This window comes from Strigops habroptila, chromosome 5, assembly GCF_004027225.2.
Source record: "Strigops habroptila isolate Jane chromosome 5, bStrHab1.2.pri, whole genome shotgun sequence".
Classification (NCBI taxonomy): domain Eukaryota; kingdom Metazoa; phylum Chordata; class Aves; order Psittaciformes; family Psittacidae; genus Strigops; species Strigops habroptila.
Genome location: NC_044281.2, coordinates 31,166,892 through 31,194,114, shown reverse-complemented (window position 1 = coordinate 31,194,114; position 27,223 = coordinate 31,166,892). Strand labels below are relative to the sequence as shown.

General features: G+C 37.4%; 1 protein-coding gene across 5 annotated transcripts in view; it reads left to right on the top strand.

The window, feature by feature from the left end:
- The window catches only part of PARG (poly(ADP-ribose) glycohydrolase), a 68,149-nt gene extending 41,521 nt beyond the window's left edge, over positions 1–26,628 (top strand). For 2 of the 5 annotated variants that reach the window (XM_030485985.1, XM_030485984.1), the window contains exons 10-18: positions 1,091–1,170; positions 3,120–3,180; positions 3,843–3,918; positions 6,121–6,268; positions 12,270–12,348; positions 13,158–13,266; positions 16,560–16,665; positions 22,307–22,435; positions 23,182–26,628. In XM_030485985.1, coding sequence (XP_030341845.1) covers positions 1,091–1,170; positions 3,120–3,180; positions 3,843–3,918; positions 6,121–6,268; positions 12,270–12,348; positions 13,158–13,266; positions 16,560–16,665; positions 22,307–22,435; positions 23,182–23,348 — 955 coding nt within the window. In that variant the 3' untranslated portion in view covers positions 23,349–26,628. Of the gene's footprint in view, positions 1–1,090; positions 1,171–3,119; positions 3,181–3,842; positions 3,919–6,120; positions 6,269–12,269; positions 12,349–13,157; positions 13,267–16,559; positions 16,731–16,802; positions 19,038–19,065; positions 19,181–22,306; positions 22,436–23,181 lie in introns of those variants that run through there. The other 3 variants (XR_003991419.1, XM_030485986.1, XR_003991420.1) reach the window with 3 other exon arrangements.
- The last annotated feature ends 595 nt before the right edge of the window (positions 26,629–27,223 follow it).

The following is a 27,223-nucleotide window of genomic DNA, read 5'->3' as shown; positions in this document are numbered from 1 at the left end:
GAATAAAGTTTTCATGAAACCGTTTTAATAAAAATTAGCTCCTGTGACTTAATATATATTTTGGATGAAATTGAACTCTTCAGTATGTATACTTCATAGGAATTTTTAAACACTGAAAAAAATTCTAGTTCACTTCACTACTAAAAGCTACATTCATCCGACAGCATTCTGGTTTTAAAGGCAGGTTGTCATTCCAGTACATGGAAACAAATGAATAATGTTGTGTCATTCCTTTACTTAGACTATTTACTGGGGAGGAATCTTACATCCTCGGGGCTTTCATTGTATTAGACATCTTTTAGTGAACTTCCTACTCAAAGGATATTATTTCTGAAGTCACCGCTATTCTTCCTTCCAGATAAATTCCATTATGTATTGCCAATAACAATACCTTGTCACTTTGTTGGAAGGGAAATTAAGTAATGCGTGTTCAAGTTGCTGGAAGATAGATGATGCAGTGAAAGTATTTCAGCTAACCTTAAAAGAATACATTCACTTAATGGCTAAAAATAGATGCTTCTTTTTAATGCTTAGGTTTTTACAAACAAATGTTAGAATGCTGGTAGTAGCCCAGTGGATGAAGCCAATTCTGTTGGGGCTAGGTTCTTTTCTTTGGGAACACTGCTGGTACAGTGCATCTCTTCAAAGCAATATGTTTGCATTAATTCTCTGCAACTCACTGAGCTGAAAGTAGGGTAAGACATTTGGATCCTGGAGTACTCAGCATACATGTGTTCACACCTTGGTCATTTACTTTAATCCAAGCCAGTCTGTTGCAAATAAAAATAGTAGCTTTCCTGGATGTTCATGTTGAAATTATATTTTTTTGATATTATGAAATCAGTATGAGTGAGATAGGCATTCACGTAGCATCTTCATGAGAAACTTGGCAAGTGAATGAACTTGTTACTCCTAAAGACCCGTGTTACAGAGGTGCTGTCTAGAGAGTTCTTTCCACAATAGAGTATTTAAATGCAAAGCTAATAGAAATACATGCATAATGCTAAAAAATGTAAATCACAGTAAGTAGCCTAATTACTATGCATTATATCCCTGAAATCTAATTAATTGCTTTTATTTCTTTTTTCAGATTATTTGAAGGACGGTCGCCAAGGAAGCCAGAGAAACTTAAGACCCTTTTCTGCTATTTTAGGAGAGTCACAGAAAAAAGTATATCTTTTATTCTTTTTTCTTTTTTTTTTGACCTACAAAGCAGATACATGAAAAATCTAATCCTATTAAATTTAGAAATGGTTATGCAGCATTATGATGGAAGTGTCTAACAAAAGCCAGCTTGCTTTTGATATTCATATTAATGTCACTTCTCATGTAGATGATGCATACAATTAAATTTTTTGCACGGAGCTTATTGTGCTTTTTTTCTGAGATATATGGGGGGGTGTAAAATATATACAGATATATTTTCACCCCTCCTTATGTATATATAAAGTGTGTGTGTATATAAATGTGTAAATACAAATATATGTATGTATAATGTTTGTAATATGTGCAACTACTTGCTGCACAGCATCAGACTGAGTGCAGAGGAAACTTAGCACCATATGTAGTCATTAAAATCACAGGCTTAAGGATTATGAACCAAGCTTCAGATGTCCTGCAGTATGCACATTTAGTCCTTTAACTATAACATTTGTAGTTCTGAGGGATTTCCCCTACTTACGTTGATACTTTAGATTTTTTTCTCTTCTGTTGTCCCAAAACAAAGCTGTTGTGAAGTTTGCCTGGTTCAAATAAAACAGGTGATAGCAAGACTCTTTCAGAAGTTAGCGTGGTATTTTCCTTGGTGTGCATGAATTTGAGCATCTGCATAAGCCTTCAAAGAAAATTTATTTTTCTGAGAACTGTATCAGAGCTTATATATTGTATTTTGGGGGAGAAAGAGCTTTTACTGCAGTAGCATACATCAAATCTGCAGAAATATCCGGTTTTGGGGTTTTTTTAAGAATTTTTTCTTTACATGTTAGTATTTCACTATTGGCTTTATATTCTCTCAGAAAGGTTTGTTTTAAAAGAAACACAGATTTAAGCAGTTAAACATAAAAATCCCTTTACTTGGTTCAGTCCATCTTCAGTTCATCATTTTAATTCACCACAAATGAAATGCAGCTGCATTCTGTTTATCAAACTTTCAGAAATGTCAATAGAACTAAATCTCTAAGGTAGAAAGTAAATTGATCGATGTGTGGGACTGAGAAGACAGATATTGTACTACCTTTTTCTTAATATTTAAGTAATAATGTTTTCACGTAAACCGAATCCTAAATTTATGCAGCTGTCCCTGACCCCCTGTGCATACGACATCTGTTGGGAACATGCTTTAAAAAACTACCGTATTAGATTTCTTAACATTATAACTTTAATATTTAATAGGATTCTTGAGTGCTCTTTTCTTGAATTAAAAATTCTTATCATAACTTTAAAAGACCCCATTTCTTGTTCTTTTCTGTCCAAGGAATTAGTAAGATTAAAGTAATCTGGCTCTATAAATTACTGTAATAATTTTGCAACTTTTTACTGTAAATGGTAATTGAATGAGGGAAGAAGTCTTTTCTCTGAAATACAGTGAATTTCACTAGCATCCTGGCAGGGCTGAAAAGGGCTTGATTTGGAAATCCAGTAACACTGCATCTTTATTGACATATAGGACTTTCTTGGAAATATGAGCTGCTGCTTCATCCATCCATAGGTTGAGTACTCTGTTGCCTGTTCACACTGGACAGTAGTCACCTCTATAAAGGTTCACCATTTTTTTTTTAACTAAGTGGCAGCACATTTTATTTCAACTATTGAGTCTTTCTAGTAGTGTTTACAAGTGAAAAATCACTTACAGAGTAGTTTTTTCTGGATCTGGAAAAAGAAAAATACTCAAACTCCAAAGGGGAAAGAGAAATGAATATTTTGGTCTTTGTACTACTTGTTTTCAATTTGAGCATGGGCTGTCAGGGGAAGATTCAAAGATACTCTTGAGGAAACTTAAGCTTTTCTGTTTCTGCCAAGAATGACTGTTGTAATTTTAAAAGCTTACCACTTAAAATAATCTAAGGACAAAAGCTCCAGCAGTTAATACATATTTTTCTCTGGGGTTGGTTTGCCTGTAGAACCTACAGGATTGGTGACATTTACAAGGCAGTGTCTCCAGGAGTTTCCAGACTGGGAAAGGTAAGTCAAACATCTTGTTAATATAAGAAATTTCTTAAGTCAATGATAACTGAATCGTATTCATATGATATTGATTTAGGCCTGGAAGTACTACAGAAAACAATGTTTCATACGGATTGTTACAGAGAGAAGTACAGAGGGAAGCAGGTGAGCTGCCACAAGTAGCTCAAGTGTCCTGAGTTTTTCAGTATGATTTCTTTTTTGCCTGTGAAGTCAACAAGTCTTAAGTGAATTTTTTTAATAGCAGCACATTTTTGTTGCTTGAGTGGGAAAAAAAAAGAGATGACTCCATTTCAGAAATGACAGGAAATATAATAAAGTATGGGTGATAACCAGCATGAAAACACAGGTGTTGCAGCTTTCTTGCTGGTTATCAAGTTAATGTGGGACAAACTTGTGAAAAACATAGAACTTCCAATTTCCAATTTGGTATTTTATGGTGATAAAGGCAGAGAAACTGAGGAATTGACTATGTTAAACCTTTACAAATTGTTTCTGAAAGGCAGATGCATTTTCTTTAATCCACTGCAGGTTCTTTTTAAACCACCTTCTGTTTAAGATGTGTGCAAAGTTTGGGTTTGGATGGGTTTGTTTGGAATGGATGTCTTTGTGTGGAGATTCTGTAACCATCATTTCTGTACAATATTTTTCCTCTATGATAGATCTCAGAAAAAACTGTCTCGATTGCATGTCACATATGAAGGCACCATTGAAAGCAATGGACAAGGTATGCTACAGGTAAGCACATATAACAGTAACTGTGGCTTTGTCATGTTTTTGTCATACTTCTATGATATGCCAGCTTAATGAAGTTATTTGTTTATCCTCGATTGACTTAAATGGCAAGATATTATGCAGTGTAAAAGAAACATCAGAATTAATTCCATGGGCGGTCTTAGTATTGTCAGTATTCCCCAGCTCATCTAGATTTGCACATGTATCTGGTACAGAAAAGGCTGACAGAAAATCACAAGCTCTGGACAGCTTCAGGTCTTTTGGTTCAAACCAGGATCAAAGATTGACAAGATAAAAGTTTCAGATTGTGATTTTGATGAGTTGTCAAGGGTTTCAGTTTATTTTTGAAAAATTATTCTTGTGCCCCAGCCAGACACTCACCAGGTCAATGGTTCAAGAGACTTTGCTGCTGCTGCCAGCACCACTGTTTTGGTCTGGGAAGCAGTCAGCAAAAAAAATGCATAAGGAGCGTGTCCTGTCCATATCTATAGGAACGAACACATTTGAGTTTTCAAATTAGTTGTTTGGTTTTCGCTTTTCTGAAAGAAAAAAGAAAAAGAAAAAAAAAAGGTAAGTATGTCTGCCTTCTAGAGTTCATTTACCAAAGAATTTTCAACTCCTTTAGCCAGGAGAGGAAGAGGAAGAGGGAGAAATGGAGGACTTTCTGTGATGCTTTTTCGCTCAAACATTAAAATCTCATGTATTGAAATTAAGCACTCAGCTGCTCCATAGTGACTGGTTTTGTGCTGTCTGTGTTTTCAACTCTCACCCAGAGGTGGGAGAAGGTTGAATTATGCCTTTTCATGTACTTTTTCTGTTGCATTCTGTAAAAGTGAGTATAGCCAGAAGGAAAAATATCACATCTTGGGCAATTTCAAGTCTTATCAAAGAAAGTATCTCTGCTCAGACAAAGAATGCTTACTCCAGGAGGGAGCAGGATGACCAAGGCAATGCAGGAGTCCCCAGTGACCCCAGCCTCAGTGGGCCAGCTGGGACAAGCAGATCAGGGATGGTGACAAAACAGTTTCTGCTGACAGGCCGGTGGTCATCAGACAAAGACAAGATGATGAGTCAGATCAGTCCTAGACAAGATCAGTCCTAAACAGCTGATCAGCAAGTGGGCATCAGCAGAGGGCATGGGCCCATACATGATGCATCACAGGTGAGGTCCAGGACAAGGGTGTGTGTTTGTATGGGAGCCATGTGGAGGGGTGAGGATGGGGACCTAAGGTTGTGGCTACTGAGAACATTTAAGTACATTTGGGGTCCTCATGCACTAAACATTTGGGTAGTTTTCACGTTTCTTTTTTGCTCAAGTTCAGCAAGTCTTAAACAACTTATTTAAATGTGTTGGTATTTCCAAGATAGAATTCAGGACTGCTTGTGCTTTTAGTGGCTGGCTTTAGACTCTTTGGCTCCTGAATCAGTTTGTAATCTACAAAGATGTTTATGTCATTCCAGCAACTTTTGTTCCCCTCCTGCACATGTGCTTTCATCAGCTATCGAAATAAAACCCAGTAAGAAGCCAATAGCATTTGAAAGATTAATTGACGTAAGAATTACAGATTTATATGGGCAGTTAATTTGCATAAACCAAATTCTTAAAAGGATTGTTGTCTATTTAAAAATGTAATTTGCAAAATATGTATTATTGCAGCAAAAAATAGAGTCCAGAGCTGCTCTGTTTCAAGCAGAAACCTTAATGATCAAAATTACTTGCCTTGTTCAAGTGCATATAAAGAATTGATAAGAGATTCTTTAGGGTACAGAACAACTGGTATGGGGGCAATGCTAATCTAAAAATGCTTCGGTGTGGACCGCTGGGGCAGAATGCTATGAAAGGACAACTTAATAATTCTTCAATGTCCAAAAAATGCAGAAATAGTAGTGTAATTTGCTGTTTTCATCTTTCACATTTACCGAAATGTGTTTTATTCCTAAATGGTTGCTCTTCAAAGAAAACTCACAGAACTTGGATTCAGAGCATTTGAGATGCAAAACTGTGTTTTGCTGTGTGATATCTCACTTGCTTTTCTGAGAAGTAGAAAGGGGGGGAAAAAAGAAAGGCATGCTGTTAATCAGGTTTCGTATTTTTAAGTGATCGCAGCAGATTTCAGCAGTTACTGAAGTTTGTACAGGACTGTTTACTTTGGATTTTATGCTGTTTGCTTTATATCATAATCCTTCTGAATATGTTTTTGTTAGGTTGATTTTGCAAACCGTTTTGTTGGAGGTGGTGTGACTGGGGCAGGACTAGTACAAGAAGAAATTCGTTTCTTAATCAACCCAGAACTGATTGTATCGAGGCTCATCACTGAAGTCTTGGATCACAATGAATGTCTTATCATCACAGGTTAGTCTTTGCAGAAAATGTTTCACATCTCACTCCGGTTTTATATGTAGAAAATATATTTCAAGTTGAAGTTTAAAATGTTTAAATAAAAACATTTTAGAAGAAAAAAAAAAGAAGAAAAAAACAAAGCCAATACTCATTTGACAAAGAGCTTCCTTCTTCACCCTACCTCTTAAGACCATAGGGCTGCTGTTAATAGATGTTATGTGAAGAAAACAAAGAAAATTATAGCAAGCAGACACAACTTTTTTACCCTATATAAATGTGTTTGAGGTCTTTAGTCCTAGCTAAAGAATACTGTGAGTGATACAGGTAAAAGCCACAATTATCAACTATTAGGTGGTCTCAGCTATTAGCAAGTAATGCTCTGTAACATTAAAGCAGGGTTGGTTTTGTTCCTGTCTGGAATTTGTAACATTTGATGTGATCAGTGGGACTGAAAACTGAGAAGAGGAACAGCCTTCTGGTTATCAAAAAGGAGAAATGGAAGAGGAGAAAATTCGCATCCATTAAAAGGGGTGGAAAGTCAGGAAATCCCTTAAAAATTTTGTAAGTTATGACCATGTGTTTGTGTTACTTGTAAGTTAGTTATGGGTTTGTAATTACAACATCAAAACCTAAAGGCTCCTGCAGTATGTTGTTGAGAGGCTGTGGATGGAGCTGTGCTGTCTGTCCACTGCTTTGCTGAAAGTGTTTTTGATCTTGTTTCCACCCCTGTCATAGAACTTGGAGTGCTTTATTATCCATCAGATCAAACAGTCAGCACCAAAACACCAAATGTCACTATTAAGAACTGGAGAGGCCCAGGTCATGCTGTGTGTGTCTTAGTTCTATACGTGGGAACACAGTGAGCATTTGTTATGACTGAAAAATAAAATGACGCTATATTTTTTATTTACTCTAAAGAGCAGCTATAAATTAAAAATATTTGATCAGAGAGCTCCTCTGGGCAAATATTGAAATAGATTATGTATATTTTGTGTTTTTCAGTCTGCTATAGTAAAAATTTTGGATTTAGTTACCTGAACTGCCTCAACAGTCAGGTATTTGTACAGTTATTAGAACAGATTTCTTGGAAGAGTACTTCCAAAGCACTTCCTTCTCTCACATGCATGCACAGTAGAAATTTAAGCTTGGATCTTGCAAATCTTACTCTGTCCTGAGCTATTGATTGTCCTGGACAGCATATATTTTGTTTTCAGTCTTATACTTGGTAATCTTCTTCAGTATTTTATTTTGGTTTTGCACCCTGTTTTGCATTTTCTGTGAAAACTTTTTGATAAATTGGCTTTTGCAATTACCTTTTAACAAATGAGTCAGAGAATTCTTGGCCATTGCTGATTTCTGGGCAGAGGGTAAAAGCATAGCACAGTTATGACTCTCTGTAGTAACCAATTGGGGGAAAACACTATATGAATGTTTTTAAAGACCTTCCATTCCCCTGCAAAAAATCCAGTGATTTGACATGAACGAGTAAAGCTGAGGATGTTTTTTCACTTCAGCAATATTCTTTTAGTTTTCTTGAGCACTTTACAGTGTTTTGCAATTAGTATTTGTGATATGGTGTTCTTCTCTAATGGAAATGGCCATTCCATCATTTTCATTTCAGCCCTGGAGCTCTTCCACCTTGGTTTTTAGCCAAGTCTCCACTGCGTGTCTCACAATCCTCTTGATAAATTACATTCTTTGTGATGCATCTTGATTCAGTGCCCTAATGGGTATAACTACGTAGCTTAAACTTGCAGAAGAGTCTGAGAAATTGGAGAGAAATTAAATTTGTTGTGATTGCACAGTATCTGGTTAAGATCACTGCTGTAATGAATATGGAACTGGTCATGCAAACAGTCAAGTTCTTCAACACAGACATCTATGTACAGAAATGTCAGCAGCAGTGCCAAAGACTCCCACAGCTGGTAGAGCTGTGAATAAGTGTCAGTGTGTTTCTCGTTTGGGTTTTTTCTGTTTTCCCCCTTTTTTTTTTTCCTTTCTTTTTTCTTTTCCTTTTTTCCCCCTCCTCCTCTTTGATTTCATGTTTACTCAGGCAGTGCTGAGAGCAGATGAAGCTGTGTTCCATGTTTGCTTTAAATCTACAGACTGAACAACAGCCAGTCCTGACTGCATCTCAGCAATGCATTTTCAGAGACTTCTAAGCATATTACCCGTGCAGTAAATGAGATCAGATAATTGGTTCAGCTGAAAATTTACTCAGAGGGGAAAAACTGATTTTCAGCTGGATTTAGCAGTGTGGCTTCCCACAGGGTCACAGCCCCCTTGGGGCATTCTCCTGCTCCTCTGTCCTGGGGGCCTCCCTGTGCAGGTGGAGATCTGCTCCCCCATTAACCTCAATGAGCTGCTGCAGGGGCACAGCCTGCCTTGCCGTGGTCTGCACCACAGGCTGCAGGGGAACCTCTGCTTCTGTGCCTGGAGCACCTTCTGCCCTCCTTCTTCACTGACCCTGGTGTTTGCAGAGCTGTTTCTCTCACATATTCTCATTTTTCACGTTTTTTTTCCCCCCTTCTTAATACATTATCCCAGAGGTGCTACCGCCGTTGTTGATGCGCTTGGACTTGGCAGTCTCGGAGCTGGCTGGCATTGGCTTTATCAGACCCAGGGGAACCTTCTAGCAGCTTCCCACAGGAGCCACCCCTGTAGCCTTCTCCGCTACCAAAACCTTACCACACAAACCCAATGCAAGCAGGCTGATCGTGCCACTGTCTGGAGAGAGTCCGAAGACCAGTGGTGGCACAAGATAAGGATCAGAAGAACTGACTGAAAGGAAGAGAAGACCTTCCCCTCACTTTTTGCAATAAATGTGCCTTTATATTAGTGCAAGTCTACCATTGTGCTTTTCACATGTACTCTTTTTTATTGAGTGCTAGTGGTATTGCCTCTTCACAGGCATAATTACTATTTCTTAAGAAATACTAGAGGGACAGTATGGTGGGTTTTTTCCTGATCCCTGGGAACTTTATCACGTCATACAGATCATATGCAAATGGAAAGCTAGACTATGGAGTCCAGAAAAGGTATATTTATTTTTAAGAACAATTGCAATTCTTTCTAGATGGATATGGTCCCACAAGCACTAACACTTGGCAATTTCACTGTTTGTCTGATGCTGTAACTATTACAAGTTTCACAAAGAATGTAATTTTTGAATGATGCTTGTGTATGCTACTTTTGACTTTAGGTAGGCTTTTTTTAGGTTTTGTGGCTTGTTTTTAGATTTCTGATGGAACTGTGCTATTATGCTGTATTTTTGGCTTGGGTTTTTTACCCCTTTTTTCTTTTTTTTTTTAATGGGAAGAAAAAAGATTCACCAGAACCATTAGCATATCCGGTTTATCCTGTACTGCTTCTGTTCTCACAGCAACTGCAGTTTGTATCCCAGTAGTTCACAGGCAAAAGTGCTGCCAGTTAAATAACTGGTTTTGTCTGACAGATTTCCAGACCTTCACTTATGAAAACCTATTGATTTTCAGTAACTTTGGCTTTTTGGGACATGAGTTTAGAGTTTGTGTGATTTCTTTGAGTTCCTCTGTTATTGATTTATATATATTTAAAATCTTTTGTGTGTGTATTGCTGTGTTTGTTTCCTGGTGCTTTTGTCATCAGCCACTGCACTTCCATAAAAATTAATGAAAACAATGAACCTTGAAAAAGTCAGATTAATACTTTGACTGTCATTTAATCTGTCCTGTTACAATGCCTTGATAATCTCGTCTTTTCTTTCCACATGCTAGAGACCAAAGGAAATGCTTCCTTTTCAAATTGGGGAGTTTTGCTAGGTTGTCCCCTAAAGAGAGCTCTCAGTAAAGTCACATACTTTCCTTGTCTGTCTTTTCTTACTATTTGTTCCGACACTTTTTCCAAGCGTGTCAGTGAAACTGAATTTTATCTTTGTCAGGAAAAGCCTTACAGAGGATTAATAGCCTACAATTTGATTAGAAGGCTGACTTCTAAATATTTAAGCAGCTTACAGTTGCCGTTTGTATGAGGGCATGGATGTGTGTGAATATATAGGCATATTCTGCCATCACAACTTTGGGGACTTAGATTTTGTAACAGCAAGTGAATTCTTGATGAGGAGTCTTTTACCATCCCACTCATTTCACATAGCAACTTCTCAAAATAGCCTTGAGTGGAATTTGTGTGTTCTCAGTATGGTTAATCATCTTGACAAATGTAAATAACTAATGAATGGGTAATAGGGCAGATGAGTTAAGGAAGCACTGATAAGTCTTTTCAGTTAAAATGAATTTGGGTAAATGGGGAAAATGCCTTGAAGTATATGCATCATTTTAATCAGGTTTTAACAGCTTGTGTTTCCTATGCTTGAGACTACTGAAAGCAGACATTCCTATTCCCTTGTCTGATGAAGTTAAAATTGAACAGTTTTATGTTTCTGATTGTTCAACTTTTATTTTTATTTAGAGATTGAAAAACTTTGAGATTAAATTGAAATATTTGTATTCTCAGGGTATCACTGATGTGTGCAATAGTTGGCATTACTCTTAGTAATCGGATGTTTTGTGTTGTCAGCTTAGACATCTAAAACCTACTTTTCTATTATATTTATAGGTGTAGCTGGTGTCACTGTTTGCAATTAAGGGGTTGCTGAACAGTTCTCTTCTTACTCTGATTGTTTATAACTTATGCCAAACTATACCTGTGAGTTGAAATTTTCCAAACAAGGTATTCTTTTTAGTCCTCTACTTTTGAAACTCAGCTGTTGCGAGCTCAACCCAGGGCGAAAAGTTGTGATTTTGCTGTGGCATTGCTTTAGAAGTATTTTTCCTTTGTGCATCCCCAGGTTTTGAAGCAAGTTTGGTAAAATGAGGTGAAAGGCAGCCTTTCAAGAAAGGTTATGATCTTTACTGTCAGTTAAAATGCCTCCTTCTTGGTCTTGGGATAAACCTTTGAAAGGGAGTTGGCATAGCACAGCATAATAGCTCAAGTGACTGTAGGTCTTAATGAGCTACTTCCTTACAGCCCTTAATGCTTGCCAAAATATTGCACTGTATTTTTTCACAGAGCAGCCAAGTATGTTCCAGACCATGGTTTTGTTGGTCCTCGAGTTTTCACAGAAGTAGCTTCTTAGTACCGACTGCTGCAGCTGAGAGCAGTGGCCTTTTGGTCCATGCAGTGCCATTAGGCTGTGATATCTTAGAATTCATGTCAGGAACCACACTGCAGAAATCATGCTGATTAAATGAAAAGAAGGGGAAGAGGTGTATTGGGCAAAGAGACTAGGAAGCTTAGCAGCCCTACCTATCCGTCAGGTTGACCTCAAGACACTGTAGGGCAACAAATTGGGTGCATTGGAAACACTGGTGGTGTTAGAAATCTGCTTAGTTTCTGACCATCAGGTTTTCTGCGGCCTTATGGATTGTAATTTTGTTAGAGAAATAAAACTTCCTGGAAAAATAAAATGTATAAATGTAGAACTCACCACATACACTTTTGAATCTCTTTTTATTTCTTCTCTTGCTTCCTAAACTGTCAGCCCAGATGTTTGCTGAATTATGATGAAGTAGGGTTGCCACACTTTCAATAGCAGGGTAACTATTTTATCATTGTGTTTACAGCCAGTAGCCTGAAAAAAGAAAAGCAAAATGCTGGTGGTGCAAAGGCTCACAGTCCTCACAGTCTTTGTAAACCAGATACTAGCCAGTAAAACTTTAAAGATGACAGGCAGTTTATTGAGAAGCTATTGAACTTGAGAGTGGCAAAGTTGAAAACAATCTTGTTATATACTGACCAGCATATGTAGATCTGCACTTCTAATGTCCTATGGTGGATGCTACCCATATTCTGTGGAAGGGAGCTTCTATTGATTACAAGCAGATCTTGTATTCTTGGTGCAGATATGAATTTTCTATTTTCTGTTGCTTCTGAGAGCTGTGTCTTCATTTGGAGAAGCAGCGATTCCTGTGACAGATTTTCCAAGTGCAAAAAATGTCCATAGTTTGTGCGTAATATGAAAAAAAATTTCTTTCAGGTACTGAGCAGTACAGTGAGTATACAGGCTATGCAGAAACTTACCGGTGGGCAAGAAGCCACGAAGATAAGACCCCAAGGTAGAGTTCACATAAATATTTCAAGTGAAGAAAGAAATAAATATTATCTATTTGAAAACTTGGTGCTTTAAGTATTTCCTAGCATTTGCCTTAATAGAGAAATTGACTGTTTGGTCCTGCTCTCTTCAGAGCCAACAAGCTAAGAAAGTTCTCATATTAATAATGAGATATTAATGCTAATAAATGATACCTGCCAATATGTCAGCTCTTAAATCAACATGTTTTATGTATTTAATCCAAAATTTTATGAAGCTATTGACTGAACTATGGATTGTAATGTCACAAGAAGTTTGACAATGATACCTCAGGTGCCACAGTACCTGATGCCAGCTGATGTGTGGCAATATAAGACTTAATATCATAGATCTGAATAGAAAGCTCAAGCTCTTGAATTTATTTCTCCAACAGTATTTTTATAGTGTGTACACAAAATTATTCATTTGGTATAGAAACATACACAATGTACTTTTTTTTAAGTGTTGGAAGAAGACAGAGAGCTAAAGTGCTTTTCTTTGACCTTGTTGTATTCTTACGTACTTATTAAATAGTGCTGTGTGATTAGATTTGTTTCATGTTTATGCCTAAAGTCTAGCCAGAGTATTTCTAAATTTATAGGGCGACCTGTCTCATTTCTGATGCCGCTTTCATTCCCTACTCACAAATTTAAAAAGCGCTCCATTGTCTGTTATGAGCTCACCTTTCTAGCTGCTTCTAACAGAGAAGCTCTGCAGGGAATTGCTAATTTTGGATCATGATTATATGGCCAGTATAAAACAACTAATGTCATCTATTTCTCCCTTCAATTTTAGGGATGAATGGCAGCGACGCTACACTGAAATTGTTGCGATAGATGCATTTCACTTCAGACGTTTTCTTGATCAGTTTGGTCCGGAGAAAATTAGAAGAGAGCTCAACAAGGCCAGTAACTACTTTAAGTGGCCTACAATCTAATGTTTATAGTACCTCTTAAAATATTTTGTTATTGTTAATCTTCAGCTAAGGAAGTCCTTGCTTAGCTGTCTCTTGTAAAAGGTGTTCTTCAGCGTTCTGCTGTCTAGGGTTAAAGCAGAAGCTTGCCAAATAGAATAACTCTTATCCTTTATGCTATTCAAAGGTGTATTTTAAAATATAAATGAAATTTGGATATGCATTTTGTTAGCTCTTAGCTTGAGGCCTTAGCTTTCAACCTGTGCCAATGATTTCAAGGCCTTTACTGTTATCCCACATATAAATTTCATCTCCTAACAAGACATGGTTGGTATCTATCTCCAGTTCACATTGCAAATTCTCGTAAGTTAATAAGAAAGCTTATGGACCAGAATGAAGGCCTTGCATGGCTAGGATAAGGCACAAGTAGTGAAGGGCCTGTGGCATGTTGTAGCAATGGCAATGCTATTTTTACTGGGCAGTTGATTACAAGAATGCTTATACAGTTATAATGAACTAGTGTGCTTATATTTGGGTTCAAAACATGCTAACAATAAAGTCTGCTTAGCGTGCTTCTGCGTTTGGGGATGCAGTGGGCCTCTGTGTTAGCTAGGGTGTTAAATATAAGAGCACAATACTACTGATATTAAAGTCTCCTGCTTTCTGTAGTATAGGAGGGTATAGGATGCGTTTTAAATAAATTCAAACGTAAGGCAGTGTGTTGCTAATACTCATCGGGAAAATGAATATACCTGAAAGGTCATCTCCCCCTGAAAGCTCATCTCCCCCAACTCCTCCAGAAATGACGTACAGTGCTGAAGGATTAATTTAATTTAGTCGTAAAACCTTGACTAAAGTAACATTCATCAGCTTGTTTCTTCAAGGTTGGTTACTGAAATTAGCCCTGAAAAAGACGGTAAATGAATTTTGTAAACTTCAGTGATATCTTTGTGCAAAATTCAAATTACCTATTCTAGTGAATGTATGATCTGCCCACAATTTTCAATATTATTCATTGGGGTTGGATTTTTAAAATAAATTATGGTAGATCCATGCAACTTTATTATAGTGTGTCGGTTTGACTGATGTTGTTTGATGAGGACTGATTGGTATTTAAAGAAAATTTTAAGCCTGAGTTAATTTTCCATTTACAACAGTAAAAAATTTCATTAGATTTATTGGAGTTCGTATAATATTTCAACAAATCAAGTATTCTTTTAATGTATCACGGTGGGCTTTTTTCCATTTGATTTAAAATTAATATTAACCCTAAAATATTTCTCTGGGTGAAAACAAGTTGATGGAATAAGATGCAACTTTATTTCTATTATGACTTAATAAATCAGGATCCAGTAAGCACAGTATATGCATGCGGGCTTTGACATATGAGTCTATTATGTATTAGTAGACACAGCTCAGTGTCCAGAGGTTCTTTTGTCTGTTATTTTGTTAGACATTAGGAAATAACTGAAACAAAGTGATTCTTTTTACAGCTTGTATTTTCTTATAAGCCTGTATGATTTCTCCTTTATAAGATCCATTTGTCTTAAAGAACCAACTAACTTTTGGTTAGTTTTCTCAAAAGGTAGCTGTCTGAGGCTGACCTTGTTTGTGATTTACCCATAATCAGAAAACAAGATTAATATTGGCTAAAGTCAGCTGTTCAGAATAAGAAAAATAAAGTCATTGTATCTAACTTCATCATTAAGATTTGCAGATATATGTGGAAGAGACGTCACTGTTTCATCCTTGCTAGCCCCTTGAGATTATTGCCTAATAAAGACTCTCACCTAGCAATAACTCTGCAAGTTCCACTTTCCAAATTCTAAGGAACAACTGACATCATTGGGTTTGCCAACCCACTCATAAATGTCATTAAGCCTATTTTTATAGTCACCGATTACAAAAAGCTACCGCTTCATATTTGGCAAGAAATGCTTCCCTAAGAATTATGGTATGCATATGTTTCAAACAGTGTTAACTGTGAGAACGACATATAACAGTTTTATATGAAAACAAATTGTAATTATCATACAACTTCTAAATAATGTGTGATACCACATATTTGAAGTGGTGTACAACTTAAAACCAAATTCATTTATGTAGTTCAAAAGGAACAACTCTTCTGCTTCCCATATGGAAGCAACTGCTTTAAAACTGTACAGAAAGCTTTCCTGTTCCTAGATGAAACCTATTTAAAATATTGGTGCAATGTCTCTTTCTATATTAGTTTTATCTTTATCTTTTATTTGCTATGAAAAATCATACAGGAGCATTTACTTAGATATTTTTCTTCATTGCTGCTGAAGTCCTTCCAAGTATTTGCTGACTTCAGTATTATGTCTGATGATACAGTTTTTGTTCTTCGTGTCCTGGCAAGTTGAGAAATACATGACTGTTAAGTAAAAGCTGAAAAGAAAGTGGCATCTTACTGCAACACCAGTCAATTTCCCTCATTGGAGTGGAGATGGAGTTTGAAGAATTACTGTCCACGCAGCCAGAGTACTAGTTTGGTTGGCCCACTATTTTCGTACAAATGTCCTTTAACACACTAATAGCTCTGACTTGAAAGAGCTCAAGAGGCTGCATGCACCTGATGATGTGTAAGTGATTTGCTCCTTATGCAAATTCTGAATCACAGTACCTTGCGAAATTATAACAAACAGAAGTCTGAATTTGCAGCTTAGATCAGATTGGAATGAAACTGGGGGTACCACCAGACAATTGTGCCAGTTCAATAAATTTTTGTACTGTTGAAAAACTTCCCAAAGAGATTTATCCTTTTTTTTTTCTATGCATGGAAGCATCTGCCTTTGCTAAAGAATTGTTAGTGAATACCACACTTTTTTTTCCTCCTATCATTTATTGCATTAGACCTGTATTCTAAGGTGCCATTTTGTCTTTCATTTCAGTAATAGTGGACACAGCAGTTCAGCTGTCATGTTGCATGCTAAATGGGCCAAAAATTAACAAACGTGATACAATCTTCTGTTAGTTACTCTTTGCTCTGGCTATCCTGAAAAGTTTCCTATAGCTGTGATAAAATCCCTAAGAGTCAAGTCAGCACCTATATCTGATTTTTAATTTGGATCCAAAAAAGGCAAAATTCTTCTTGCTGTAAATTCTTTAGTGATTTACCTTAAATTTAAAGGAAGACTAATGGTATATTGAAGCAGCTTGAATTTGGTATTGCTAGAAGACAATACTTATTATCATCTTATTGTTTGAAAATATGGCACCAGATTGCCTGTCAGCTTCATCTTCTGACTCTTGTCTGCCTGCAGGCCTACTGCGGCTTCTTCCGACCCAATGTTCCACCTCAACATCTCTCTGCAATAGCCACAGGAAACTGGGGATGTGGTGCCTTTGGAGGGGACTCCCGATTAAAAGGTAAATTCTAGCGCTAGTTAATGTCTAAATGAATCAAATAACTTAAGATTCTGATTCTTGGTTTTGGGGGGTTTTTTTTCCAAGTACACTTTTTTTGTTTTGTTTGAATGAAGACATTTTAGCCAAGAATTGGAATGATAGTTAAGCTGTCCATAGAACTGGTTTGTTAGCTTTGATCTTTAGGCCATGATTAATGTGACCTTAATAAAAATGCACACTGCTTTTATATGCTATTTTCAGTTTAAAGTTTGAGGTAAGTACATGATGGTGAAATGCTGGGTTTACAAGGATCTGTAGCACAGAAACCTTCAAAAGCACAGATGTGGAATATTAGTTCACAAAAGGAAATGCTCATTTCAGTTCTCAGTCATATAAATCAGTTGACCTTTCTGGAGCAGTCGTCTAAGATTATGCCTAAAATTTGTATCTCTGCAAAGCTGTTGAAAGTACCTGGTAATTTGCAAGGCTTCACAAACTTGCTGGCAATGCATAATGTTTAGTTTTTCTCCTTAATATACTACTGTTTGCCAGAGAGGTTTCCAGTCACTCAGACATGCTTCTTTCTTTCCTGACATGCTTGCTGTATCACTCACTTCATGTTCTTTTGGTTTTAATTGGAGTATTTATAATGCAGCAGATATCACATGCCAACATTCATTCAAGACTTTTTCCTATCAAGTCAAGAACTGATGGATTCTGACATTTAAATTGATATTCTGATTCATATAGTTCTAAATAGAAATTTACATTTTTGTTGTTTTCAAACATTTGGTGAGCATTTAAAATTTGCTTTTCTGAACAGCTTTGGGTAGTTACGTTGAGACAAACAGTCATCAGGCTACCAGCTTCATTAGTTTGCTTTCTTAATGTGTTTTATTCATTGAGCATCTATTTTTTTTCTTAATGCTCATTGATTTCCTGGCAGTTGGTTTCTGATTTCCATTAGATAAAATCGGCTGCCAAGTCCAGATCATCAATAGCTGAAGTAGTATTTACTGCGGGATCTGATTATACTTGATTATGATTGTTAGGAAGGTTTAATAAATGCTTTGATTTGCATAAAACCTCCTCTTGGATCTGAACTGTAATATCCTCTGTCTATTTTTTTTAATGTATGTGTTTCTGGGACATCTGATCTAAGCATTATTTGTTCAATGCTTGACGTGACTTTTACAGTAGGGATTGCTCACTGCAATGCTTTGCTTCCTCTCCCCATTGGTCAGAGCTCAAAACTGAAGCACACTGGGAAAGACCACCAGAGCTGAGTCCATTTGGTGAGGTAGCTCATAAGAAAAGTCTTTAATGTAGACAAAGAAATGAGTCGTGAGATGTGGTGCTTCGTAACTTGGATGTGAACTCCAGGCAGAACACGAGCATTTTAAAGACTTGAATATGCCCTCAGTTTTATTTTAACTTAATATTTTTAGTTTGAGCTTTCATTTATGTAACTTTTCCTCTGGTTTTAGATCAATCTTAATTTTTTCCCCAAAGTTTGCAAGAATTAACACTTAACAGCAAGTTACACCACTGGTGCTGTTATGAAAAATTCATCTAAATCTATGTGTGTACTCTCAAGTCTTCTGTTCTTTTGGTGGACCTTAAAGACAGACATTGGTTTAACTTGCACTTAAGTTACTATTTTTGTATGCTAGGCTTAATTTCTTAGTTGACTCTGAAAAATAAATAGTTAATGAAGAGAATTAAATGACACTGATGTGCTATGGGATATGCAGCTAGTTGTTTAGTATGTGATATTTTTCTCTGCACTGATGCTGACTAGAAACACTATCGCTTCATTCTTTTTTTTGTGTGTAAACTAAGAGCTACAAGAAAAGTACAGTAGTTTGTCATGTGCATTTTTGTCAGAATAGAGTTGCATTTGATGCATGATAAACAAATGAAGTCTTTTCTAGTTCACAGCTACCCCCTGCATAGTCATAAGTGCTAAACGTGTTTCTCCCTTCTGTTCTGAAATGCTGTATAGGGTTATTCTGATTGCAAGTTCTCTCAATGGTTTCGCTTCATTATAAGCAAATTTCTTGCACTGGAGAGTAATCTTTTACACTTCATAGGGAGTCATAAATTCTTCATTTCAGAATACGTCTGAAAAAACTCTATGATGGTGATCATTTTGGATCATAGAGATCATCAGTATCGTGGTTTTACTGAACCCAAATAAATAGCTTTTGTTGACTATGTAGGCTTGACAGTGTACTGCAATGACAAAGTAGTTTTTGTAGTTTAAAGTCTTGCTTTTTCATTTAATGTTCTTAAATACACACCCTTGTCCTATCTGGATCTCTAACAGAGACTTCAGAACCTCTTCACTATTTGATGTAATTAGATATACTTGGATAAGTGCCATAATGCATTATGATATTCTGTCATTTTTTTTTTTAGTTGTAAATTAAAGGAACATGATCGTATATAAAATACGGTTTCACTCAAGGTCACAGAAGATGCAAAAACTGAAGTCATCTTAAAGGAGGAAAAATAATCTGGCTTTACAAATTGAGTACCTCGTATGTAAACAAGCCAGATTCCAGCTCACTTAGGGATAAACTTTTAGTATAAACTTAAGACTTCCAGTACTAAAAAAGTATGTTTGTATAACTGGGAGAAGTTGGAAGATCTTGTCTTGCTTTTGAAACCGGAGGAGAGTTTAACAATTACTAGTTGCAGGGGCTCTGTGTAACTGTCTAAAGATTGGAAAAGTGCTGTTTTATTGAAAATGCTAAGATGATCTGATGAGACATCTCATAAATACATAGATTTAACTTCTAACTATAGAGAGGAAGTACTCTTTGGGTGAACTGGTGTTCTTATTTATCTGAGAAATATTTAAAGTTCAATAGGACAACTGCTATCAGCTTTTCAGAGACCCCTTTAGAATTAGTAGAAAGAGAGAAAAGCATGCGTCTTGCCTCATGTATGCATGCGATGTCGAGGTGCTACCACGATAGTACTGCAGTTCTGAACTTACACAGTAGGCAACAACACAAGGAGTATTGGGTGTTTCACCCAGTGTGGCATTGCTGCCCCTGCAGTTGTGGAGTTCCGCTCTGCTTGCCCCTGCCTGTGTCTTTGGTGCTGCTTTCCTCGCACTGATCTCTGCACTTTGGCTGCACTGCTGCAATAGTACCACAGTAGGAGCGTCCCTGGTGGTAACATCCTTTCCTCTGGATAAAAGGGACTGAACATGCAGGGCCTGTGAGGATAGTTGGGTCCCCAGAGGGATTTGTATTATGCTTCTACCACCCTAGCTGGGTGGTAGAAGAAAGTATGTGAGTACTGTCTTCAGGTGCAAGTCCAGAAGAGTTAAATGGGATCACATCAGCCAGGTGCAAGGGTCAAGAGAGCCCAAATCCCTCCAGACACCTCGTCCTATGATGCTCCTTTCTGTATCAGTAGCATGGAAATGTCACATGGTGTTATATATCATTGGCGCCCAGAAGATTGTGAAGCCTGCTTCTTGACAGAAATTTTGACCCTTGTTTCATAAGATTTATAGCAATTCAAAATGAACAGTAGGATGTTTTTAGTATCTTCTGTAAAGTGAAGCTGCATTGTTTGCTTGGAATGAATAATAAGATTCATTAAGTTCCATTCCCCTATGCAAGCTAGTTAATTAGACCCTTTAAAAGCTGAGCTGCTGAAGCTTTACCAAATCCACACAGCTGGTTCAGTAGTTTGATTAAAATATCATTCCCAGATTGAGATTAATTTCACATGTGAATCATGTAATTTATAATTTTAGCTATGGGTTTACAAGAGTTTTGTTTGATTAAAGAATGCAGTATTTTATTAGGTCTCTTTAAAAGTGTGAAATATTCTTGAGCTGAGCTATGAACAGCATTCTATTTAGTTTCCACTAGCAGGTGGTAATGCAGTACGTACGCAATTTCATTTAAAATTGATCTTTACAAAGACAATATTAATCACATTTTAATTAACTCTACTTACTGGATAGAAAAGGAAAGAATTAGTATCGGAACTGCACCCATAGGCTCTGAAATAAGGCAAGCAGCAATAGATTAAATAGTTGCTGGGCGCCATTATTTAGATTGTGGTAACACTACCCGAAATGAATGTGTGATTGATAGCATGCATCTGTGACACTCCAGCCTCGCAGTACTGGTTGGTGAAAAAGCTGTGCTCTCGTAAGTTTGGTGCTACCTAAAAGGATCCTGGTTTCTCTTCTCCCTTTCCCTGTTCCTGACTGTACAGTCTGGTGTCCTCCCTTGCATTAGCTCTGGCTCTTAGCAAACTCAATTCAGTCAGCCAATTCAACTGCTAATCTAGCAGAAAACAATTAGCTTTTATCCTTTTGTCATATAACTTTTCTGCCAGGTTGGTGAATGGGATTTGCTCTGATGAGCTCCTGAAAGTTGCAGAAAAGTCAGGAAGTGGGTGAGAAGGGAGAAAATGTAGCTGGACCAGAGCAACTTTCTCCAGTTGCACTGGGTCATTAGCTTGGCTCAGCTGGACCATTGATCAATACTCCAGATGATTTCTCAAGTCTTATGAGGAACAGCTGATGGAATTGGGGGTGTTTAGTCTGGAGAAGTCAAGTCTCAGAGGGACCTTATCACTCTCTACAACTACCTGAAAGGAGGATAGAGAGAAGAGGTGGCTGATCTCTTCTTCCAAGTAACAAGTGATAGGACAAGAGGAAACGGCCTCAAGCTGCGCCAGGGTAGGTTTAGATTGGATATTGGGAAAAATTTCTTCACAGAGAGGGTGATCAAGCATTGGAACAGTCTGCCCAGGGAAGTGGTAGAATCACAGTCCCTGGAAGTGTTCAAAAACCATGTAAATGAGGCCCTCAGTGACATGGTCTCGTGGTGGACTTGGCAGGCCTGGGATAAAGGCTGGACTTTAAAGGTCTTTTCCAACCTGTTGATTCTGTAACTTGGGGTGCACCTTGGTCCAGTGAGCTTTATACAAAGCTGGAAGTTAAAGAACCTGAATTGCATTCCTGGCATCACCACTCACTTTTTATAGGTCAGAATGAGCTGTCATATTCCATGCTGTGTACTTCCATAATAGATAAGATGGACACCTTAAATTGCACAGTAAGCGTCTGCAGAACCATAAATCTCATCCTAGGAGCTAAAAGTTGGGTCAGGTCCTGCTTTGTGTAGCTTACCTAGTGAAAGGTTGGCTCCATTCCTTTTGAAGGGTGGCAAAGAATGGAAATCGTGATGTGCTTAATGGATGCTTTTTACCCCACTATTGGTGACTTGATGCAAGCAGCTTAAACCAGGATGTGCAGTGGTGCTCTGTCGTCTTGTGCTGCCGCGCATGTTTATTGGATTGTTAATGGCTGCATGCTGCTTGGGGGTAGGCACGGACCAAAACAAACCCCAAAACTTAAGCACATTGTTTATCTGGAAAATAACAGTGGTTGTCACTCATGATTCCAGCACACAGTACTTCCACCCACACTGAGCTGCAGTGCCCGGTATTCTTTACTTTGTTTTAGAAGTGGAACTAATCTACCCATTGTTCAAATTGTTTTGCAGCATTTACGTGGAGATGGATGGTATGATTATTTGCTGTAAACTCAGGCTGTGTTTTTTCCCTTCACTAAATTGCTTTATCCTGTATTCATGTGTGTAATCTTTTTTTGTTGTTTCAGCCTTAATACAGATACTGGCAGCTGCTGAGGCTGGACGCGATGTTGTTTATTTTACCTTTGGAGATGTGGAGCTGATGCGGGATATTTACAGCATGCACACTTTTCTCTGTGAGAAGGGCCAAACTATTGGTGAGCATAAAGAAATCTTCTCATGCAGTGAAGAGACTTAACTGTCTCTAAGTGGAAATTGTCCAATAAGAATTATTACCATCAAGTTCTGAGCACAAACAAATGGGTCTTGGTTTATTTGTGCCTGTTTCCACAGTGGGGAACTCTTCTGGTTCAGGGTCAGCTGTGCAGTGTTAATCTGTTAGAAGAACTTCCAGAACCCTCTTCTAATTCACTTGGAAGTTACAGTCCAGAATTTAGAAAATATGTATGATAGACAGAAGGCTTGCAAGAGTTTTTAACATAACTCAGAATGCTTTAAAAAGGGAAAATGTGCTTTTGCATTCTTGATGTAGGTTTGTCTTATAGTGGTTCTGGCTTGATCCCACAAGATGCGGTCAGATGTGTCACAAGAAAAGTGGTGTATGTGTTGCCCCACTGTAAATGTTAAATGTCTGGGAAAGAAGCACAAAGCTAGGTAGTTGGCAATACATTGTCAGTAATACAGACACAAGCCTGATGTTTGGGTAGCTCATGCAGAAAGCTCAGCAGAAAGTTGAGGAGCCCACACTGTGTTCTGAATAAACTTGGGAACAGTCATGTTCCCTTTACAGAGTTGTCTACCGCCTCTGTCACAGCTCATTTAAAGAGATGTTCCAAGCCACTATCTCAGCATGAGCATACATTTCTGGTCTTTATTTGCAATCATACAGTTTTCATATGACATGATCTTACATGTTTTTTAATTATTTCTTTTTATTTTAAAGGGGATATTTATAGGCTGTTACTGAGATATTACAATGAAGAATGCAAAAATTGTTCTACTTCAGGACCAGATGTCAAGCTCTACTCTTTTATATACAACACCGTTGAGTCCTATGCAGATTCTACTGATGATGATGATGAAGAAAAAGGGTTGTGCTTTGATGATTAAAATACTTGTATTTGATCAGAATATTGTTCATCTCCTCCCTCTGGTATATCGTGTGAATTACTGGGTATAATTGGCTTAATATATATTGACTGCATTTGTAGTTATGTATACACTCAAACAAAACCCCCCACCTTTTAGAGACAAAATTTTTTTTGTTTGGTGGTTTTATACCTGAAAACCTTGTTCATGTGTGTACAGAAAAGATTTCTTTGGTAAATCTGGTTTGCATTATACCTTGTTAAGCAGAACATGTTGGAACACGTTTGTATTTCAGTCGAGATTACTGAAGAGCTTCAGAAGATTTCCCTGTACTCCATTGCTGTTATTTTTCAGAGCTTTTATTTAGATTTCTCATGTAAATTTAGTGCTGGAGTACAGCCAGCCATGTAACTCCTGGGATGATGTTAAAGAGAAGTGTTGTAATGATCATTCTTGCTGAAAATCGTCATAATTTGATTACCTCCTTAAGACTGCCACAATGTCATGATTGTTCTTAACTTTTTCATTGATTTAACTTAGTGTCCTGGGTTTAACCTAACTTTTTTAGTAAATGGTTAAAACCAGAAAGATTCTAGAGGAGCTGTAATGCATTTCACAACTGCATGGTCTTTATTGAACCAGATGTAAAAGTTAGCATGAAGTAAAGAAAAAACGATGTATGAGAGGGTGGGAAAATGAGAAATGTGACCAAAGTTAGAAGCAGAGAGAAACATTTTCAGATGAAACTCTTTAATACTGTTCTGTTGGTGCTATCTGTTACAACATTGAACAAGGTCTTAGACATGTTAGTATATTTGAAGTTTCTCAAGCTTCACTGTTGTTGGTGATATTATTTGAATTAAGGTCTGCTAGTTGTGTTTATATTGTCGTATCAGTTCTCCTTTATTGCAATGTGCATACATGTAAGCATGAGATTCCCATGGGATAACGTGAGTGAGGAAATGGAAATCACATATCAGTTGGAGGAAAGTCTGCAGGCAACATGTAAACTCATGAGTTAGCAGTTTGCGCCTGTGTCTTTTTAGGCATGGGAATGACAACAATGAAGAGAGGGCAAAATATGTGTAAAACCTGTCCTATTACTATCTCTGTGAATACCAAAGTAGTGTTGCTGTAGTTCATTAATAGTTTACACAGAACTACAGATACATCTGTGATAAAACTTCTCCAGGTTTATGTACAGAGCCAATATAATGAAACTGTCTGTTTGCGGTTTAAACCCAGTCTAAGTTTAAGCCCAAATTGCTATATTTAGCCTCTTCTGTGTTAGATTTTCTGGTCTGTCATGGTCGCTATCACAAGTTTAGCAATACAAGTGAAAACTGCAGCAGGAAATGTAGTGAGCTAAGGCTCTAGTATCAGCAAATCCTTTTGGCTAACGTCAGATAAAACCTCTTCAAGCCTGAAACACAATGTGGTAACTAAATACTGGAAGCTGTTGGCAGTCTGGCCTACAATAAAGCACTCACTGCTTGAGCTGCTCTCACGAAAGCAATAGCAAAGAGTTTGGGTCATTTATAAAATACCTTTGGGGTGCTACACCTTGGCATTAACGCTAAGCAGCAGCTTGGAAGCATGTTGCTTGAAAGGTGACAGCAGTTCAAGGGTTTCTTCCTACTCTTCCCACCAGCTGTAGTTTTCTCCACCCCCCATCACAAGGAAAAGATTTGGGCTACAGATTCAGGCATTTTCTGTGTTTGCAACTTGTGTCCTCAGAGTTAGCTGAAATCTTTTCTCCTGTTCCTGGTGTCCCAGTGTTGGCTCAGATTCTGCCAATAGGAATAACAGTGTTTTGTAAAAATCTCATCTTTGGGCATTTAGGTTCAACTGTGATAGTGCTTTTAGAGGCACTGCTGATGATAAATGTACCCTGTTAATTAAGACAAGTGATGGAAAATTGGTGCTATCTGCTAAACCTCCTTCACCTTGCTACTCAGGATTTCCTACAGAAAAGGTGGACAGCATTTGTTCTGAAACAACTGGAAGAAAATATAGCAAAAAGCTTGAGGTGGCTGGGTATGATCTCCCCTTTATTGTAAATAAATACATCTTTATTAGTGCAATATTAATTTTCATTGAGATTGGTCAAGTATGAAAAATGTACCAAAATAAGATGGCGTAAAATTCTACTTCAGCTCTAGAAACAGAAAAATAGATTTAACTTTGGAAAGATTCTCTGAAGATCATATTATAGGGTATCCAGTTAAGAGAGTTTTTGCAGTGTCAGGTGCTTCCAGGATAATCCTAGATGTTTTATGCAGCCTGTATTTTCACTGATATCTGATGGGGAAGAACGTCTTTTATTTGAGATCATTCTTTAGGATAGGCTTACCGTACATTCCTCTCTCTTCCCCCTACGAAATACGGTTCTATGGACAGGAGAAAAGGAAACTAATTCATTTTCCGTGTGATGTGTCATCTGAATAAGAGTGATACATCCTGCATTCTGCTGTGTGTCCCTGATCTGGTAAAGGGCAATGTTGTAAGAACATTTTGAATATGACTTTGATTGCAGACAGGCTGAAGATGATGTTTTTTCTTGGTTTAGTGGTGGTTTTTTTAATCAAAATAGCCCAGAGTTAACAAATGAGCAACAGCGTTACATTCCCGTGACTTTCTAATTCAATAAAGAGCTAAACTGCCCAGAATGCTGCATGTGGAAGCAGGAATTTTGCATCAGCCCAGTATGTGCTCTGCATCTTTTTCCTCCACCTAACACTCTGTTTATAAACTCCCTGAAATGTTTTCTTTAGCTGGAGGTGCCTTTTGGTGCTTTATTTGAAGTAGCGTGGAATGGAGACACCGAAGTTCTCTTTGTGCAGCCCAATAAGCTTCAGTTCCACTCTTCTAGAAACCTGTTTATGCAGTGTTCCCCTTCTTGGGTTTTGTATTACTTTACGGAAGTTTGCTATATGATTTCAAATAAAAATAGAATTCCTACCAAAACTTTTGGTTTATACCTTTTAGCAGCCAAATTGAATGCTTAATAAGAACAACAACAGGCAGTCATGTAGATTGCAATGTTGCCTCGGTCATGTGTGGTGTTGGAGCACTTCTGTAGTTTTACAGCTCTTGCACCTAAATTCCTCAGTTTTGAGGTGTTCTTATCTAATGATGAGTACCCATTACTGTATATATTAATTTATAAACTGTTGAAGTGTTCCTGACATTCTTCTAAACTTACAGTTTATGCACCATTATATTATATTGATTTTTCTGGATCTGTATGCTAATGTTTACATGATTTTGTAGGAATATGATTAAAGAATTCTGACTGAAGCAACACTGTGTGCTTTGTCTTGTAATGTGCTTTCCAGGACAGAAATTCCAGCACATTTGAATGCACATGGCACAATACTGCAGGTAGTTCTAGCAGTAAATTTAATAATTCAAGTATTTTGACATGTAAAGTATAGCTAAGTAATTTATTCTGACTGTACAGTATTGTAGCGGTTGCTCCCATGTGTGTAGCGAAGGAAAGAGGAAGTAAGCACAGGAAATGGGAAGGGTGCTGGCATGAGTGTGAGATCTCATACATGTGTATGGCCATTTGCAGACATTTCGATGCTGATTTCCAGCTCGCTTTTGGTGAGAAGTGTTTTATTATTCTTTGAACTTCGTGAAGGAAATATAACTAAATAAAATCAAATAAAACCTCCAAATATATATAAATAATGAATATGCTGCATAAATGTTTGCATGGTTTGTAAACTGACATCCTCCTCAATGAGAAGATTTGATCTCCTTTTCAAAAATCTTGTTTTAAGTTTTGATGAGTAAGGAACTCTTTTTTGTTTTTTTTTTTAGCATTACAGAAAATGAGGATAAAGTACAATTTCTGATTGCTCTCAAGGTTTTAGATGTGTGATGCTCTC